We start from the raw sequence: 18,990 nt of genomic DNA, 5'->3' as shown, positions 1-18,990 counted from the left end.
CCAAATATAAAACACAATGCCAAATATGACGCGCGTAGGTAGCCTCAATAAGCAAGGGTCTTCGAGGGTGGCTCCAAACACCCACCCTTTTCACAGAGCAAAGAGGGGATATTATTCCTGTTTCACAGAAAGCACAGGATCGAGTCCTTCTGTTTCCATACGAAAACACCAGGGAGAACAAGCCAGAGGAGTTTTTATTCATGGCAGGCAGTTTTTAAAAGTTTTGCTTTTTTTTTTTTTAAACTTAGCTTGGCAATATTTTCCTTTCACCTCTCTATTAAATGAATCTGCAAAGGCTGTTTATCCATCCCCACTGTTAACCTTTCACAAACTGTTTCATGTCTGTGCTGCTCGGTGGCTTTCAGTAGCTTCCAGGAGAAGGAGGAGGCTTGGGCAGGGTGGAGTTGGCCGACCAGACCAGTAGCATATTGGTCGTGATCTGCAAAAGGGCTTCTGGGTGGAGAGGTGAGGGAGGAGGAAGGGATGAAGGGAGAGTAAGAAGGATTGCTGAGGGTCAGGGATGAGCAGGATATAGCTGGTGACTGGGAGTCTGGAGCCAGGAGGGGACAGGAAGAGCAAGGGCCAGCCAGAAAGGACCTCTCCCGGTGGGGCTGGGAGTGGCTGATGTAATGGCATTAATCTCCAAGTGCCATCTGACACCCCAGTGTGGCTCCGTCATTGAAAAGTGCTAATTCTGCTGAACTGTGAGGGGAATTCAGGCATCTCTAGAGGCAGTGCCCTGGATTAATTAAACACGCTGGCATGGAGTACTGCACAGATTTATCTCTTTTTACGCCATCGTCACTGTTTGATTTTTGTGTTTAGCTCACAGAGCAGGACAAACTCAGGACATTAACACCAGGAACACTGCCACATTTCATGTTTTTTTCTTCCCACTTCACATATTGTAGCAGCCGCTCCTATTGTTTCCAGCTAACCTGGGATTTCCCTTCTCTTCCTTCTCTCTCTCTCCCCGTTTCTCTCTCTCCAGATGAACCGGCCCATCCAGGTGAAGCCAGCCGACAGCGAAGGACGAGGAGGTAATTAACCTTCTCCTGGTCTCTGCTGCACACCCCCTTTAAAAAAAAACGCACACACGCAAACACACAAATACACTGGAACAGCGCTCACGCAATCCTTAATATTCTGCTCTCACTTGAGACACACTGGGAGTTAGTAGAGTAGCCTGTAATATAGGTCACTTGCTTCTATTGACTTCCCATCTGTGCCAGCAGAGGGGCTGTCTCAGGTTCACAGTCACTGGGAGCAGTTCAAAGACAAGACAGAGAGACATGGCGAGAAAGGGAAGAGAAATAAAATAGAGAGAGAGAGACAGAGGGGAAAAGAATGGAGAGTGGAGGATCTACACCCCTCGATTTCCACAGAGTGATAATAAAGTCTGTGTACAGATAAGACGGGAATACACTCCAAAGATACACAAACACAGATAAGCACAAACACACAAACTTATAGAAAGGGCCCAGATTTACTACTTGGAGAGAGACACTATCAATTTGATGTATGTTGATTTAAGAAGTTTGAAACTCTTGTGGTATCCTCAGAATTAGTTTTATCCCAAAAAAACAATAGCACAATTAACTGATTATACCAAGCAAAAAACTCTACAGTATAAAGGGTAATCAAAAAGCTCTGAGGGTGTACTTGATTTAAATTTGGTCACCATCTTCATCAAAGTAGCCTCCCCGTGAAGCGATCCGGGTGCTCCGAGTGATTCTACAATGCTTGTAATGCTTCCTGGAGGTTCCTTTATGTAAACATGTCAAGCACCATAAGCAATAAGCGCGAGATATTCTAAATCGTGTCAAAACAGCAACCCTTCAACTTGGATTTTAATTTTAGGGAGGAGGAAGAAGTCACAGGGAGCCAAATCTAGTGAGTGGGGCAGGTGGGGGGGTGAAGATTGTGTTGTTGTGGCTAAAAAAAAACCCAGTTCAGGTGGAAGGTTCTCTCTTATACACCTCAGGACATTACAGTGGAATGTTGGATTGGCCTTGTGTTACACTTCGACCCTGGGGGGTTAATTAATGACGCACAACCACGCAAACGTTTAAGAGAACAACGAGCATGCTCCTGATGCGTTCCTAATCTAATGTCCGATTTTGAAGACACTTCATTGGCTTATCCACTGTAAAACCTGCCATTTCTTCTCTCGTGGTAGCCGGAGACCCAATTCTCATCACCGGTGATGATTCTCGGCATGAAGGTAGGCTCATCCAGGGTTGCTGACTGACACAGACTTTGATGCTTTCATCATGGCTCTAGTTTGCGGTCCACAGAGAATTTGCCAATGCACACCTACCACTGGTCACCAAAACATATGTAACAGGTCCTGCTGTTGATAACACAAAGTCACACTGCATGCTGACTCAAGACAGTTAATGCTTGCAAATGCACCATAAACAGAATCAGAACTTTTGGTTACCCTTTGTACCTTCCTGTCTACCTACCCGCCTACACGCCTCCCCACCTTCCTATCAATGTATCTGTCTCATTAATAGCTTTGTCGCATGATTGCACCAACACAAACTATCGAAAAGGTTCATTTTCAGTGTGATTCCGTCTGTGATACGAACCTCCCGTTGAACTCAATGGACACGCTGTCCATACTGGTTTAAAAAGTAAACCCATCTGTTTAGGCGCGAAATGTTAAATTAAAATATGCAAATCTGCTTTGACATTGTGCTGATTCTCTTGCACAGCTTCCGCCCTCCACCTCCAGTTTGACTGAGATGGTGATTGACTAGATCATTCTGAAGCCATTTGTGACTAACATCACTGAGGTTAATGCAGATTAAGCCAGTTAAAGATTTACATGGGTTGAATTGGATCTAATTGGACCGGTCTGTGTCAGCCCTGTGCTTTCGTTTCAGAGTGGTGATTTAGACTGCCTAGGTCAGATTAGACTGAGCCACTTCGCTGATTTATGTGGTCAAGTGTGAATCAGATGGCCCATTTCTATTGCCACACACACCCCCATGTAGATCTTATTTTTGTCATGGCAGCACTTTAATTAACGGCCATCTAAAAACAGGCAAAGTCTGACCGACAAGGCCTGGGAGAGAGCCAATCGGCATTCTCACCAAGATAAATTGGATCTCTGGGCTTAAGAGGGGAGGATGGATGGGTCCCAATATCAATTACTACCCTTTTTTCGGCAGAAAGAGAAGGGAGACGAACAGGCAGTGTGAATGAAATACAGAGGGCTCTTACGCTGGCACAGCCCCCGCTAGTCTGTCAGATGAACTTTCTATATAGGAGGACAGGATAGGACACAGCACAGAATGAAATAAGACCAAGCAGACAGGCCCCAACAGAGATATTGAGCGTTAATGGCAACAGGAAGTCAGCAGACAGGCCAGGGAAGTAAACCACAGTCGTGGCTGACAATGAAATGAGATTTACTATGAAGGCTTGTGGTTAAAGGAAAATAGACATCCCAGCTTGGGCTGACTAAAGGAGAGAAAGTAGCCGGAGATTCATATATGGAAGGCTGAGGGCCAGTCAGGTGCACCAATCCCAGTGGGGCCTCTAGACTTGTCAAACCCAGGGCTGAACCGGGACATTTGCACCTCTAGAATGGAGTCACATTTATCACTACCAAGACACCAGCAATTATCTGTCATGGGAACTTGTGCAGGGGTCTCGATTACGTGCCTGTGCAGGCATTAGGGCCCATTACTCCATTTGGAGACTCCGGTAGCCCCTCTTTTGTTCACCGTGTCCCTGAGAGACGTCAACTCTCCGGGGATATGGACGCGTCAGGAGGAGAAGCAAAACCAGCGCTCAGAAAATGACTAGGGGGTGGCTGGCGCCACACAATCCTGCCGCTCGGCTGCCATTGTGGATCACAGGCCTGATTCCTTGACTGTCTATTACAATGACTCATGGCTTACGTTATTTTTTTTTTCCTTGGATTTTTAAGGAAGAATGGAGCCTGGGAGGGAAGCTTCACAGCCTTTAAATCTATTTCAGTCCCTTGAGTCGAATGACCTCTTGTTCACTAATTCTATATCTAAGCGGTGTACCTAACACCAGGTTTTCTGCACAGTTCTTCCCATATCATTTCGTGATTTAGACTCAGAAATACTGAAATGCAACCGAGGCATGTATCTTTCCTTCATTGCTCATTGGAGGTTGGTTGGAAGAACAGCCATCACTATATCTCCACTTGAAACCCAAGCAATTTGCTTCAGTCCAAAACAGGCAGAAATGAGGAAAAGTAGACATCTCGTGGTCCTCCCCTATTGCCACCTTTGTTTCTTTTTTCTTCCCTCTCTCTCATTGGTACTGCAGTGCAAAGGGGGAGATGAAGCAAGTGATAGAGAGAGAAGTGGGGATTCAGTACAAGGCCCATGGAGGAATGGGAGAGAGTGAGAGATGGAAGACAAAAAGAGCGAGAGGGGAAGAGACGACAGGATGAGAAAGTTAACGGAGGGTGATGGAGGCAGCTGAGTGAATCTCAGCAGTAAATCATCTCAGAGCCGCCCCATCCCTATCTCCGCCTCGCCTCGCCAGGAATCTTTTTCCCCCTGACCTTGTCTGCCGCTGTGTCTGTGAAGAAAAGATGGGCCCAGATTATCTATGATTGGAGATGGCCATTATCTAAACACAATCTTGGAGCCAGGTCCCACTCCTCTAGCCACTGCTGTGAGACTGGAGACCACACTGATGAGAAGAAAGATGATGGGTCAGCCAGCAACACCCTCTCCTTTTATTAACTCTGATAAGATGGTTTCAACACTCTCCCGAAATGCCCAGCAACCTCCATCAACATCGACTTTTTCACAATCTGCCACTCACAGTGCATTTGTCTACACAGTCTTCTTACCCTACTTGTTTATTAGCTCCCGATACTTTTGCTTTATTGGATACTTATACAGTGCCAGGAGCATTGCTATCCCCATATTTGATACTCAGCGGCCCTGTGTGAGCCTTTTTAATATCTTGTCCATGCCTTTTGTCTGTCTGGCTGAGGGGAGTCTTTGTGAATGGGTCGTGTTTGTCCTTGCCAACCTGCTGCTCTTCAGAAGACTGACCTCAGTCGGCCAGTGGAGAGATTGACAGGACCTTAAGATGTTGCACACTGTGCTGTCATGCCCCACCCCAGCAGGTAGGGAAGAGTGAGGGCTGCTGGCTGGTTCAGTCTGGCAGGCCACGGGGGAGGAGCTGTCTGGAGGCACCTCACGCCCACAGAGGAGCGCGCACCACTTTACATGCAAATGAAGCCAAAAGATCCCTCTGTGCCTCTGGACACGATTGTGCGAAACTCTGAAAAGTCAAGAAGAATCCTGGTAGTGGCTGATATATGTGTGCTGAGATATACGAGGCATGGACACAGGAAAGAATGCTTGGATTTCCGATAGTGACCATTCCAGGATATTAATTCATATCAATTATTTAAAAGTTTTAAATCACTGATTAGGATTAGAAAATATGTTTCTAAAAGGAAGATAAAGTATTTTGCCAGACACAGCAACGGGCGATTTCTAACGTGTTTCTTTGATAGTTCTCTTTTGGTTTTTGATCATATGTACCAGAAGGTTTAAAGCTTCCCTCCCACTCCATTGGATAAACGGACGTGACAGCACTAGTGCTATGAGTAATGCATTTACAAACACAAAGCCAGTATCCTCTCATCACGCCTGATACGCTGACAATTTGAATGTTTGTTCTCCTCTGATTATTCCATTTACCACCTCACTATACTGGATAATCCACTTGCATACATCAGATAGGGACCAGAAGCAGAAACGTTTAGTGTGTGGTTGCACATTATTTTCACTGGGATAAGGTCTAATTACTTCTGTTAGTTGGGCAGGAACTAAACATGAGTTAGAAGTAGAATGGGGCTTATTAAGTAGTTGAAGGAGTTGTGTAGAGGCAAAAGGGAACGCTTTGGGGAGTTGAGAAATGCAGTTCCACAGATATACACATTAAGCTTGTTGTTTTAGTTGTTTTACAGTTAACTCTCTATTCACTACAGTGATTCAACTTCAGCACACACTGCACTTTAACTGTACACAATGCCTGATTTATTAAAGATCCCCTCCAGGCATGGAGAAATACTTAAAGTGACATCCTTCCTCACAAAAAAAAAAAAAAAAAGTCTATAAATATGTAATTATTTTTACCTCAAATGTTACGGATACAAGATGTTCGTTCTCAGTTTTATCTACATACCTGTTTCCACTGCAGGAACATGTGGGCCAAACATTTCTTGCAAGAACTGCCCTCGCAGAACCTTATTCAGGTCCATTTTCGGGGTAGAAAACGAATGTATCTTTTAAGCAGCCCTAAAGAAACTTCTGTGCAGGGCTTGACACTGGGTAAAGTCGAGGAAGACAACACTGACTGGTTAAATTCAGAGAGGACAAAAGGAACCATTTCTTCTGCCCTCTCAATGTCCTGAACAGCAGCGTTCTCCTCTTTAACATCTCCATCAATGTAAAATAGGCTAAATAGGCTAACATAACAAACCCTCTTTTGTCCTTTTTTCAATATAGAACTGGAGTTACATCCGGTAACTATTTGTCGTTGTTTGGCACACTGGGAGTTGCAGTCGAAGCGTTTGGATCCTACACCAAAGTGGAAACAGAAAAGTCCACAGGGTTGATTAGAGGGTGATTTCTGTAAACGTTTGTCTCACCTCACGCCTGTCCCAAGTTCCTGCAGTGGAAAGACACCTTAACCTGCCTGCTGAACCAGGACTAGTTCCCAAAACAAGTTGGCTGTGTGTCAAAAATACTGCTTACCGGTTCTTACTAAAAACTTAGATAAGATAGGTTAGCACAGAGAAACCCTCCATTTTCAGCCCAACAAAACAGATACGACAGCTGAAAACACATCCTGTACAGTGAAGGTCAAACTTCTGCCAGCAGTAACAACAACCAAAACACATTTCTGAGTGGAGGTGTTTTCATATTTAACTTGGGAGAAAAAAAAAAACCCTGAACCGATGACAAAAGAAGAGGTCAGCAACAGGAAATTGGTTGAACGAGTGCCTAACTATGACATTGTTCAGTATTCCACTCAAATACTGTACTTCATCCAGCAAAATTTATAATTATTCAAATTAAACTAAGTGATCCCTGGAATTTAAAACACTTGCTTGTGCTGCTGATGTCTTGAAAAGATGGCATTCGTGCCAGCAGCTAGTATTTCTAATGATGCATCAGTCCATGAAACTGAAGCAAGTGAGGAATGTTAGTAAATGCTCCTGACTCGGGACTACTGCTTTGTGAAAGTTTGAGTGGCTTCACTGTAAACAGCGCTGGTTATCAAACTGCTTTCCTAAACGTCCATCCCGCTATCCGTACTGATTTTATTAATGTAAACACAGATAATATTAAGTTTAACAAATCGTCTTCTGAATCTGGACACAAGTTTCTGCACAATGTGAGATCCGCATTTCTATTACATGAGAAGTGTTTATTTTTTTAGTTTTAGTGCTTCCCGTTGTGCTTTGTGTTGTTTTTGTCTGGTCCATCTAAACCCAGTGTATGTGTAAACCCCTGTGGCAAGCCCTCTGCTACTTTTGTTAAGGTCAGAAAGGAAGCTGATAATACCCAGATGACAAAGAAATAAAAGTTTTGATCTGGCGCGGTATATTATCAAAACTGTTATACTGTGGCTTTTGTTCTGTTTATACGTCTGATGCAGCTCTGATATTAAATTGAATGAGGCGTATGCTGCCATTTAAAGATAACAATTTATTGCTCCCTGAGGGGAAATTCAGTTTGTAGATGTGTCGCTATGTCTTCTGTTTCCGCGACCCTTCATTTTCATCAGTTTATGTCTTTCTGAATTTGCAACTAGTGCTTTTATCATTAATAAGTACCTAATTTTTTAAATTCTACTCGTGATTAAGTATTATTTTTACTGTCAGTGATTGCTTCTCTAAGAACTGATTAATCTGTTCATGAACTGTTTTCAGCAAAAATTTGTTCCACAAGAAAGATAATGACAATTTAGCTACAAAAAAAAAAAAATGGCACGGAGCAGCATTACATTTCTGCAACTAAATAAAGTTAGAAGGAATTGAGTTTTTACCTTGAGTTATAAGGAAAAAGACATAAAGGTGTTGTGGTCAAACAACTTGCTACATAACGAAACATGAGTGTCTTTGACAACTTCAAAAAGTGTCGACTCTCTGACTTTTTTTTTTTCCCTCCATGATGTGTAAATATTTAATGCTCATTATCTGAAAAGCTCATTCTAAAAGTAAATGGCATCTTTTGATTCTCAACAGACTCCTGTAGCCTCCACACAACAGGGAAATACACTAGATGATTAAAAACAAAGTCAACCTCAATATTAAGCAGCAGTTCCCAACATTTTGTGCACCCAGTCTGCACGCCTACATGCGTGAGTGTGTCTGGTGGCGGGCCTCCCAGGCAGCAGCGTACCAGCATCAGGCTTTTTCTAATGAGTCCATAAGAAGCACAACTTCTTTGTTGTGCTGCCTGGAACATTACTCTGCATTTGAAATGCACCCAGCGGACTAGCATGCATCTTTTATCGTTGGATGCAGCTGTCCATGCTTTCTGAACACTTACTACTACCAAGCTTCCCTGACTATACTGCCAGCGGGCAATAAGCGATAGAACCATGAAAAAAAAAAAAGAGAGAGAGAGAGAGAGAAAAAAAATATTTACCACGACACAGGAGCAGGAGAATACTTCTTTAAAGAGAATATTCCCATTATTGGCAAACAAAAGCAGAAACTTTTGAAAAGTAGACTTCACAGCAACTGATTCCTTGCCTGGAGAGACAGAGAAGGGTGAGGGATGACAATAAAGGGTAAAGAGGAAGATACGCAGGGAGCAATAGAGAGACAAAAGGAGAAGCAGAGGGAAAGAAAAGCACAATCTATATGCATATACTGCAGCCTACAACACAAGTAGCACTTTATTCCAGAGAGAGAAGCATCAATCTTGACAGCATATGGCGTCTGTGCAAAATCCATTAATTTTTAATATACCGGGCACTGAAATGAAAAGGCTTCCTGAGACAAGCAATTGTCAGATGTCAGTAGTGTTTTGATAACTTTTTTGATCTCCTTTTTTATTTGCATTCATAAAACGGGGCTGTCCACATGCCACCTCAGTTTGGACATGGCTGGAGACTGACATGGAACCATTTTCCACACAATTGCTCCCACCTTCAGTGAGGAGATGAAGCAGTGGGGGGAATCAGAAAAAAAAAGGGTGGATGACAGTGTGTGTGAGAGGAAGTGAGTGTACACTGGCTGAGGCCTGAAATAAAACTTCACTGTTTTGTGTTCACATCAGCACCGGCACAGACATACAGTACACCGTCTGCAGAGAATATAAATGCATCTGTCTGCAAGCAATAAGCGTGCGTTAAATAGTCTATGCATCTTTGAATCAGCCACATCTACACACACAGCACAAATGTTGCAGCTATGCACGGTGACTGAGGGCACGGAATCTAAATAATGTAGCCAAGCTCCCCAACTGCCGTACACACATGCGCGCACATTATTATTTTAAAGTAGTGGCACTGTTTAAAGAGCAGATTACAAAGGTCTCTTCAGAGTAGAGCAGAGAAGTGCTGTAGAGCTCAAATGTTCTCCAGCTGTGTGGCTCAGCTCTGTTACAAGGATAAGATGAGCCCCTCTCAATGAGAGATAAGTACAAAGAGGTCAAACAGTCAGCTCAACGAGTTTTGTCATACTTCTGTATCCTCAGTCAGTTCCATAGGAAGGTCCTCACCCCTCTTAATGCAAATACATGACTGTACTAGAGAAGAGTGTTCTTTTTTTTTTTTTTCTCCCTCCACTCCCCACTTTTAATGGATAACTTGTTGGGCTCATTTGGAGTTGTGGAATCATCTCCTTGTGCAGAGGGTGCATTACAGAATATTTATTCATATTCATAAAATGCCAATTTAAAGCTTGCGAGTGGCCATAGGAGATGAGTGGGAACTTGCAAAATCCAATAAGAGCTGCTTTGGAGACAGGTGCAAAGTGGACTAATTAATAGCAATCTATACACTGGCCAGGGCATGCAGTGGGCCGACTGAGACACTCTTAGGTCAGGCAATGAAAAGATAGCAGCTCCAAATTCATTTTCTCACTGTGGCTCTCCCAAAGGAAGGCTCAGAAGTACACTCACACTTCCTTTAATGCCTTCACTGGGGTGTAATTTATTTTTGCGTTTGCCAGCACATTTGGAAAGTTCATTACCTCGCTCATGGCTTGTTAATTAGCCTTGTAAAGCCGCCATTAGATCTCCTCGGGCCAGGACCGAGATGAGACTTTTGTCCCAAAACATTAACACACTGCAGGAGGCCTGTAAAACCGCACTCTGCCCATTTAAGTTGCAACAGTGACACCTCCGTGAAAACCTGAAAGATGGAAGGGACAGTCGTGGCAAAGTCACATGCGGTCTGGGCGGGCTGTTGCATCACTTCACCTTTAGTACCGGGGACAGGGGTCAGGCTTATTTCTCTCCACCACCTGTTCAAGAATGTCTCTACAGTTACGCAGCGCTCCACTGATGCTCAATATCCAGCTAGATGTCTGTCCTCCTGTCGGTCTTTGCTAAATCCCAGTCGATATAAATGGCTGTGGTGATCTCCTCTGGGTTCTCGCTCGCTTCCACCCCCCGGAGCCCCAACAGGGGAGGAGCAGTAATGAGCAGTAGTATCAGGCTCAGCTGGTGGGTTTAAGGAACCCTGCTGTGTGAGGCGTGACTACAGGAACATGGACTGACACCACAGCTACAACGGCAGCAGTAGAGACCAGGCAGCGTGGCCTTATTGATTATGCAGGTGCTCATTTGTGTGGCCAAGCGGGTAGCAGGCACGTGTCTCATTTGAACTTTACAGGAACGGAACAGGATCCGATTTCCCCGCTGCAAAAAAGGAAGCCCGGGTGCTTTATTTTTAGAACAGCTGCGTCTAATGGGGCCTGGCAGGTACAGGAGGCGTCACATCTGTCGAGGCCCAGGTGATGCTCTCGCCCTCCGCTCCTCCCCGCTCCCTACCAGTCAAATGACTCACACTGAAGATCAACAGTGTCATTTCCAATAAACTCTTCTTCCTCTTCCTGCCACTTTCCATCAGTTCTGGCGATAGGTTCTTGCTAGTAGCCATTTCATTCCACAACACAGCGGAATAGGAGATGCATAATGTAAAAGATGTAAAGAAGATGAATGCTCTGTCTAATGCCAGGGCACCGGGAAGATTAATTAGAAAAATCTAGCTTTCTGACTGGCCAAAATTTAGTGGTATAGAGCCCATACATCTGAGCGTGAGTGCCCCCTTCTGGAGCTCAGGGAGCAACCAGGCCATGGAGCACAAGTGGTGGCAGGAGACCCGAAACCTTTAAACAGTTCACCCCGGTTGAGTATTTGCGAAAATATTGGGAACAGTTGGTGTTCAGCGTCACACACGATGGTAAATCACAAAAACATTTGGCAACTTTCCTTTAACACCTTTACTCATGACCTTTAAGGACAAACTTTACAAAAGATAGTCACTGCTTTCGTAAATTATATGTAGCACTACTTAAAGTTAAGTGCTTCACTGTAAATATTCAGACAGAATTAGTCAACATTAAATGACCGGCATCACGACGGCTACATTTTTCTACTGTTAGCACAAAAATAAAGTCTTATTCACAACACTAAAAGGTAAACTTACTCCACAAAAACAGTTATCTTTAGTCGTGGGCTCATGCATCACAATATAAAAAACTGTAATGTTTCCTCTTTCCTTCATTGTGAGAGATGAGTACTTGTAGCTTTCATAATTAAAATGTTTTACAGTGCAAATTATAAAAACACGATTTGCTATCACAGGGCTGAGAGAATCTTTTACCAGAAACAATATATACAGGATTACGTAGCCGGTGTACAAACTAGCAGGAAGATACATCCTTTCTCTGTATTGCAGTATGCAAATCTGGCCGATTCTTGTTTCTATTTGTTCAAAAATAACAAATCTGCAAACCTTTGGCTCATAATTATCCACAAAAAAACGTCATATTGAAAAGCGCCATCCATTACTTCTGCGGAGCTTTGTTCCCAAACACAATCCTTCACGCTGAAGAAATGTGGCTTAACCTTTGTCTCCATATGACATGTCTTACATTACGTACTCAACAGAAAGCGGAGCACATCACAAAGCATCGACTTAATTGAGAAAAACGTACACACTGATTGGGATGCTGTTCGGTTTGGCTACTTCTCTCGAAGTCATCGTGGTGCTACGAGTGCGAGAAGACCTTTAAGACTTCCCCGCATATTACTCGCTGCCCACCCTTGGCACAGAGCTTGTTTAATACAAATCCTACTGCTTTTGTGATGAGAAAATGTAATAACATGTTCTTGTTCCATGTTCCCTTTCAACACGGTGACTTAAGCAACCAGACGATCTAACGGTTTGTCTACCTGAGCAAAATATTCTCGCTCTCTTTCTACCTTTACCTGAAACCCACAGCGCGCCAAACATCATCCGTATCAAACATCGCCGTGGCAGACTTGAATAGCTCTCTGGAAACAGGAATATATCTCCCTCATACCGGGGTGGGGTGGCACACCACACAACAGTAAGATCAACAACAACAGCAGCAGCAGCAAGCAGCAGCAGCTACAACACAGCAGACTGCTGATAAAAGGGGGGTTTGAGTTGCACAAGTTCCTCTCAGCTCTGCAGAACGGTGCCATCAGCTGTAGCATTTCTCTGTTCTCTCCTTCTCTTCCCACCCGCCCCTCCTCCTCCCCTCTTCCTCCCCCCTCTCTCTCTTCCTATCCAGAAGACAGGAAGCTGTTTGTGGGGATGCTCGGCAAGCAGCAGAGCGAGGACGATGTCCGGCGGCTGTTCGAGACCTTCGGCCAGATCGAGGAGTGCACCGTCCTGCGAGGGCCTGATGGGGCCAGTAAGGGTCAGAGCCCACACACCTCCCACTCCTTTTTTTTTTCTTTCCTCCCCTCCCTCCCCCGACCCCACCCGCCCGTCTGTCCCTCTTAATCCCTTCGTCTTGTCTATATGTGTGTTGTTTCTCTTTCTGCTCTTTGCATTTTTCGAGCCACGCTTCACCTGTGCTACGCTCATTGACATCGTCTGTGATCCACTCTGAATAACTCATCCTCCCCTTCAGCTACCGCGTTTTTTTTTTTTCACTGCCTCTTATGTGTCGCGCTCGCATTTCTTTCATACCTCATTGTCACCGTGCTCCGACACTTCCTGCCTCCCACTTTCTTTTTTCTCGCTACTTTTTTGTATTTCCTTCCCCCCCCCCTCTCTCTCCTTTTTTTCCCCCCATTTTTTTGTTCTCACTCCTCTCTCCCTTTTTTCTTTCCTTCCCGAACTTCTTCTTATGTTGTCTCTTCATCACGGCAGCTCCTCTCACCCTGGGCTTCTACTCAACAAATACATCATACGACACCTCGTCTTTCTGCTCACCCCTCTCCTCCTCCTCCCACCTCCTCCTCCCACCTCCTCCTCTTCCTGTTATCTGAAAAGCGGAGGGGTGTAATCATGTTTGTTTCCCACATTCCCATCATCCCTCCCCAGAGACACCATTGGACGATAATGTCCTACTGTAAATAAAACAGCCAGGCTCTGGCTTTTGCTGCTGTCACTCACTGTGTGGCAGATTTGCCTGCATTCAGGAACAGCTTATGCATTCATGTCGGTGGCTTATGTGCTATTTGGTTAGTAGAGCGTGGTCAAATTAAAGATTGCTGTAAAATGTGCGATGCAGGTGGGATTGTTCTGAGGGTGCGAAAGGGGGGCTCCCAATCATCCCGTGATGGGTCTCTGTCTCGCAGCCACATTTGGAGCGATAACGCCAATGATATTGCTCTGAACCTCTACCTTTCTTTTCTCTCTGTTGACTATGATTTATTCTTCTATATGAAGCTTCTGAATGTGTGAGAGGGATGTGTGGGAAGGCGAGGGAGGGGTTGATAATGTGCAATCTTGCAAAGCCTTCTGAGTATATCAAAGAGAAAGCCTGGCTATACTGAACCACACACCTATCTGTGTCTACATCTGTTCCTCTCACTGTTAATCCCGGGTCTATTGCTCTGCGTCGCCCCACCGGCCCACTACCTTTCTTTTTCCCTAGCTTGTTTCCTCTTTTGCTGTCTCTCCCTTCCTATCTGGCTCCCTGTCTTCCTGTCTGCTCAGATGCCTCAAGCTGATTGACAGCACATAAAATGAAATAAGGCCGGTGCTGGTGTGTCAGACAGAAGCTAGTTTTCTCCCTCATTCGCGCTTTCACTCTTTTTCACCCTCCTGCGCCCCACACCTCAACTCTTTCTCTCTTCACATGCCATACGTTCCCTGCTTTGGTATTTGTCTCTATTATCACCGACTTGATCATTCCCTTTTCTTCAAGTTTCGCCGCTATGAAATGGAAAACTGTAGAGTAATGTTAACTATGAATGCCACCTCCAGACAAAGGTCTCATATATAGGTATCTGGTCCTATCAGTCACTGTGCAACAGTCCCACGCAATCATTACGGGATGTTACGGCAAATTATTTTGCCAGTCGCCTCGCTCGGGATGAGGTTCCCGTAATTTGAATGAGACAGACCTTGAAATTGACAGTGCTATCTGTTCCATGGTAGAGGCTTTGTCCCCTGTTGATGTAAATTTATGCTACTCAGAGGCTTTTCAGCACCCCTCTTCACCCAATAAAAAGGCCGAGAAGTTTAACATCCATCTCTCTATGGCGCTGCTCCTCAAAGTACTTTCAAAGTGCAACACTTGCTGCCAGAGTTGAATAGAGCCTCGAATTGTCAGGAATAATAGAGAGATGGCTTTTAGGTCTATAATTAAGTTGTGTTATAAATGTCACCCATCCAGAGGGATGGAATTCATGCATACATATTATTACCCCGGGAATTCAAAAGGCAGTGCAGATCCTCCCGCTTGAAAGCAATACAATCTCTCTTTTTCCTTTTTCCCCAACTCATTCTGAGCCATCAAATTCAAAAACTCAAATGTGCACTATAATTTATGAGGCTGTAGCACTTCCAATTCTTTTGAGATGTTGTGCTCTGTGTCCCTTAACTTTTTTTATTTTTTTTTTTTAGGTCAGCAAAAGCAAGGCTGCAGCGCTGTTTTCTGATGAGAAATTTTGAGGACATTGTATGTTCAACATGACTTTGCCATTGATGGCGAATGCCAAGCCCTGCAGTTAGTGTGTCTGCTCGGTTTGGGCCAAGCTGCTGGGGTCACTGGGACCCTGGCACAACGTTCGATAGCCTTGTTAGGGAAGCCAGCAGCAAGTTATGCTGTCTTACAAAATCAAAAGGCTTTTGCGACAACAAACTGGCCCTTATTATTTCTGCTACAAAGGTTAAATGTGTTTGTTCCTTTAAAGGCAGAGTCACAGTCAAATGGTACACAGTAGGCCGATGCATTTCAGTCGGACAAATGAAGATCTTTCCTGCCTCCACCCAGAGGGACATTTAAGTGAAGTAAAAGGGTGCTAGAGTGCTGTGACAGTATCAAAGGCTTCTTTGACTTATCTGTTTGCCTCTGTAGATCTATGCAGCTTTGAGGACATATGACAGTACAGAAAACACACGGCCTTTACTACTCGCCACATTTTTGCACACAACAGTTTCAAATGCTCGCCATTTATCATGTGACTTGAATGTGGAAGCAAAGCCTCAGGTAAAGGTGGAAACTGCCCCCCACTCCCCCCTCCACCCCCCCATCGATTGCACACGTACTGCATGTCCCTCAGTTCAACCTTTTTGATTTTGTCAGGGAATTATTAATTTGTTTGTTGGGGAAGCAAATCTGACTCCTGAGATGTAGAAGTGAATGGGTTGCTGCCAGACACAGAATATCTCCTGAGCCTACCGATCAGCGTTTGTAGATTGAATGAATCATCACAACTCCTTTGGTAATGTAGAACAGAGTCAGTGTTTGAAAATGTGTAACCTTTTTAAATAGGTATCAGCAGTTCACAGGAAATCAGGGACAGAACCCAGGAAAAGCCTGTCTGGTTTCTAAGACACTGGTGATATTCGATTAATGGAAAGTGGGCAGAATTAATCCACCGGTTTGTTAATTAGGTATCTCTTGACTTAACACATGAGCTACCTGAAGGCAAGGATAAGAATAGGACATAACAGAATACCCTCTGCAGTCTATGACGACCATAAAGCTTAGAGAAATAGCTCTTTTTTTAATTTAATGGCTTTTGGAAAAATTACCACATTTCAGTTCCACTGTACTTCAGGTCACTAGCTTTCTCTTTATGTTATGTTAGTTTAATGTCTGTCCTTACCTACACACTGATACACTGTTTCATCTTGTGGTCATGATATGTACGCTTCTAAAACTTATATTATGCATTATTAACAACCTCATTTTCTTTCTTTTTTTTTGTTGTTAATATCATTTGAATTGGTAATGCAATGAGTCTCCAGAATAATGCTACCAACGCCTGCTCCCTTGTCTTCTGGCCAACTTTTTATGTTGACTTTTCCTATTGCGCATTAACTACACAACAGATTTAAGATGATTTGAATGCCCCTTGAGCAAAGCCCCCCATCTGAAATTATACGCGCGCGAAGATTCGGTTAGATAGGCAGATTATAATACTATGCCTTTGTCATCATAATCTCTTTTATGAGTGACTGCACACAAATCACAATGTGTAAATATTAAACAGATTAATAATCACAAACAAGTCAGGATAGTAAATGCCTTGGCTCCGTGCTCTAAAGTGGAGGGGGTCAAATTAGAAATGGGCAAGGGACAGGATGTTCCAAGCAGCAAATGCCCTCACTACAATTAAACTGATTTATTCAGAGTTATGCACTCAACACACAAATGGCGGAATATATTTACAAAGCAGATAACATGAAAACAATGGTATTGGATGTTTTTTTTTCACCCCCGATATTCAATGCCATCTTGCTCTATTTTTCTCTCTTTCTGTGTACACAGGCTGTGCCTTTGTCAAGTTCTCCAGCCACGCAGAAGCGCAGGCCGCCATCAACAGCTTGCATGGTGGACAGACTATGCCTGTAAGTAACACACTTATAACAAGTGCTTTCATCACAACATAATTAATTGTATCATGTTTATTTAATGCAGTTGCGAGCAACTGTTTATACACTTGATGTGGCCATTTGTTGTTTTTCAAGGGATGTGAGCTCAGTGGGCTTAGTTTCATAAAAGGTTCCAAGCAGACTACTCTAAAGTTTACAGCAAAGTCTGGTGGACTTTCTGACTCTGCAATGTTAGAGAGAGAGAGACACTGACCAGGTCTTCCTTTAAAGTTTCCTTTTCCCCATGTATGCTCCCACTGAAGGTTGCATGCCTCTTTTTGAAATTCAATACTGAGTGTCTTTGTCTTTTTTATGTCTGAGAAAACAATTTCATACATTCAGGACAAAAACATAAACCAGAATACATACATATATCTCTGTATGGTCACCACAGTGACTCTTTTCAAACCAAATCCACAGCCCAGACTCACATACATTTTCGCTATGTGCTATCGCACACAAACGATTCCCACAGTCAGCATCCGCTACCTTAAAGTGCACAGCTGCATACTCTGTATCTCTATCTTTTCACTCAATATCCATTTCCTTCTCCTGCTATTCAAACTACTTTTTCAGCAGACAGATAGAGAGTGTTTACATTCACAGTCTTATAAAGATATGATTACTGTGCACTGCACATGAATCCTTGAATGTGTCCTCAGTAGACATTGTACTGCATATGCTAATATGTTATTTATAAAAGCTGAAATTGAAGGAAAGGTACAGGTTGAATGATGGAAATTGAAAAATGAGGAACTCTGCATGTATAGGACAAGCATTATATGGGGGGATACTGAAGGTGTGAGTTTGTTCTGAGGTGCATTTCAATTGTTGTTCGCTGCCCATTGAATAAAAAGAATAAAAAGCAAATAAAGCATTTTGCTCAAAGTTGAATTTATACATGTATAGAGCAAAGTTTAATATAGTAACACTAGTCAGTAATTACCTATTACAGTTAATCCTGATTAAAAAATAAATCATCACCACTGGATGCATTTAACACTGAAATTCCAGCTGTTTACAGCACGAGTACTTCGGGTAGAGAAAGACTAAGAAACAAACTCAAGAGAGCCTTTAGATCATTTGTTATTACAGCTAACATTTTAACCGTTGCCGTACTGACATGTCTGGTAGGAACAGATGACTATTTTGGAGGCTTTTTTCTGGCCACTTGTTGACAAAAACTTACATTTCAGTGACAAAAATCAGAGGGAGTGTTAGGGTAACATAGAAAAGGCAATAATCCTAGTTCTTGTGTATGGGAATAGGAGCAGCCTTCATTAATGTAGACATGATTTGATGTGTGTAGGTTTTCAGGCAGGTCGTTCTCGTTCTAGTTTCCACTAAAATTATGTGAAAAAAGCCAATAGGAAGCTGCTACAAGACATCCGGATGCAACTTTGATGATTCAGGCGAAAGGTCTGTGGTGCAAGTGTGACAACCAGCAACCGAGCAGCGAGTTCAAACGGGTAGTGTTTTCTCTAAGTGGGAGACTAGAAAAACAGAACATTTAGAGGTATTTAGAAATAAGAACAAATCAAAACACGAATGAATATTTTCATTTTCTGATTACTAAAGGATATTTTTCTTTCCACGGGCAAATAGCCCGATATCAGAGTAGTTTAGCTAATTAGTTTGAACAGCTCTCAAGTGAAATGATTGTAAAACTAGTGGATTTTTATTATTTTATTTACTTTTGGAGACAGTGAGTCATTGACATTGTGAAGTGATTTGAATTTAGGTTGGGGGTGAAGAAAGATTTATTAAAAACTTGCTGTAATCAACTTACATTAAATGTATTCACATTTCATTCACATTTGAGGCAGAATAAGAGCTATGTATGCTACCTCTTTACCTGTTATAAAAAATAATATTCGAAGGGTTCCTCACATTAAGCAGGAAACTTAGTTGTTTGCTTTC

At 43.3% G+C, this 18,990-nt stretch overlaps 1 protein-coding gene across 1 annotated transcript in view; it reads left to right on the top strand.

The window, feature by feature from the left end:
• The first annotated feature begins 991 nt into the window (after nucleotides 1-991).
• LOC103357398 (CUGBP Elav-like family member 4) overlaps nucleotides 992-18,990 on the top strand; it is a 45,563-nt gene continuing 27,564 nt past the window's right edge. The window contains exons 1-3 of the mRNA XM_008281948.1: nucleotides 992-1,040; nucleotides 12,803-12,931; nucleotides 16,967-17,046. Coding sequence (XP_008280170.1) covers nucleotides 992-1,040; nucleotides 12,803-12,931; nucleotides 16,967-17,046 — 258 coding nt within the window. The remainder of the gene's footprint in view (nucleotides 1,041-12,802; nucleotides 12,932-16,966; nucleotides 17,047-18,990) is intronic.

This window comes from Stegastes partitus, unplaced genomic scaffold (assembly GCF_000690725.1).
Source record: "Stegastes partitus isolate 25-593 unplaced genomic scaffold, Stegastes_partitus-1.0.2 Scaffold252, whole genome shotgun sequence".
In the NCBI taxonomy this organism is placed as follows: Eukaryota; Metazoa; Chordata; class Actinopteri; family Pomacentridae; genus Stegastes; species Stegastes partitus.
This window is presented reverse-complemented; position numbering and strand designations above follow the sequence as displayed.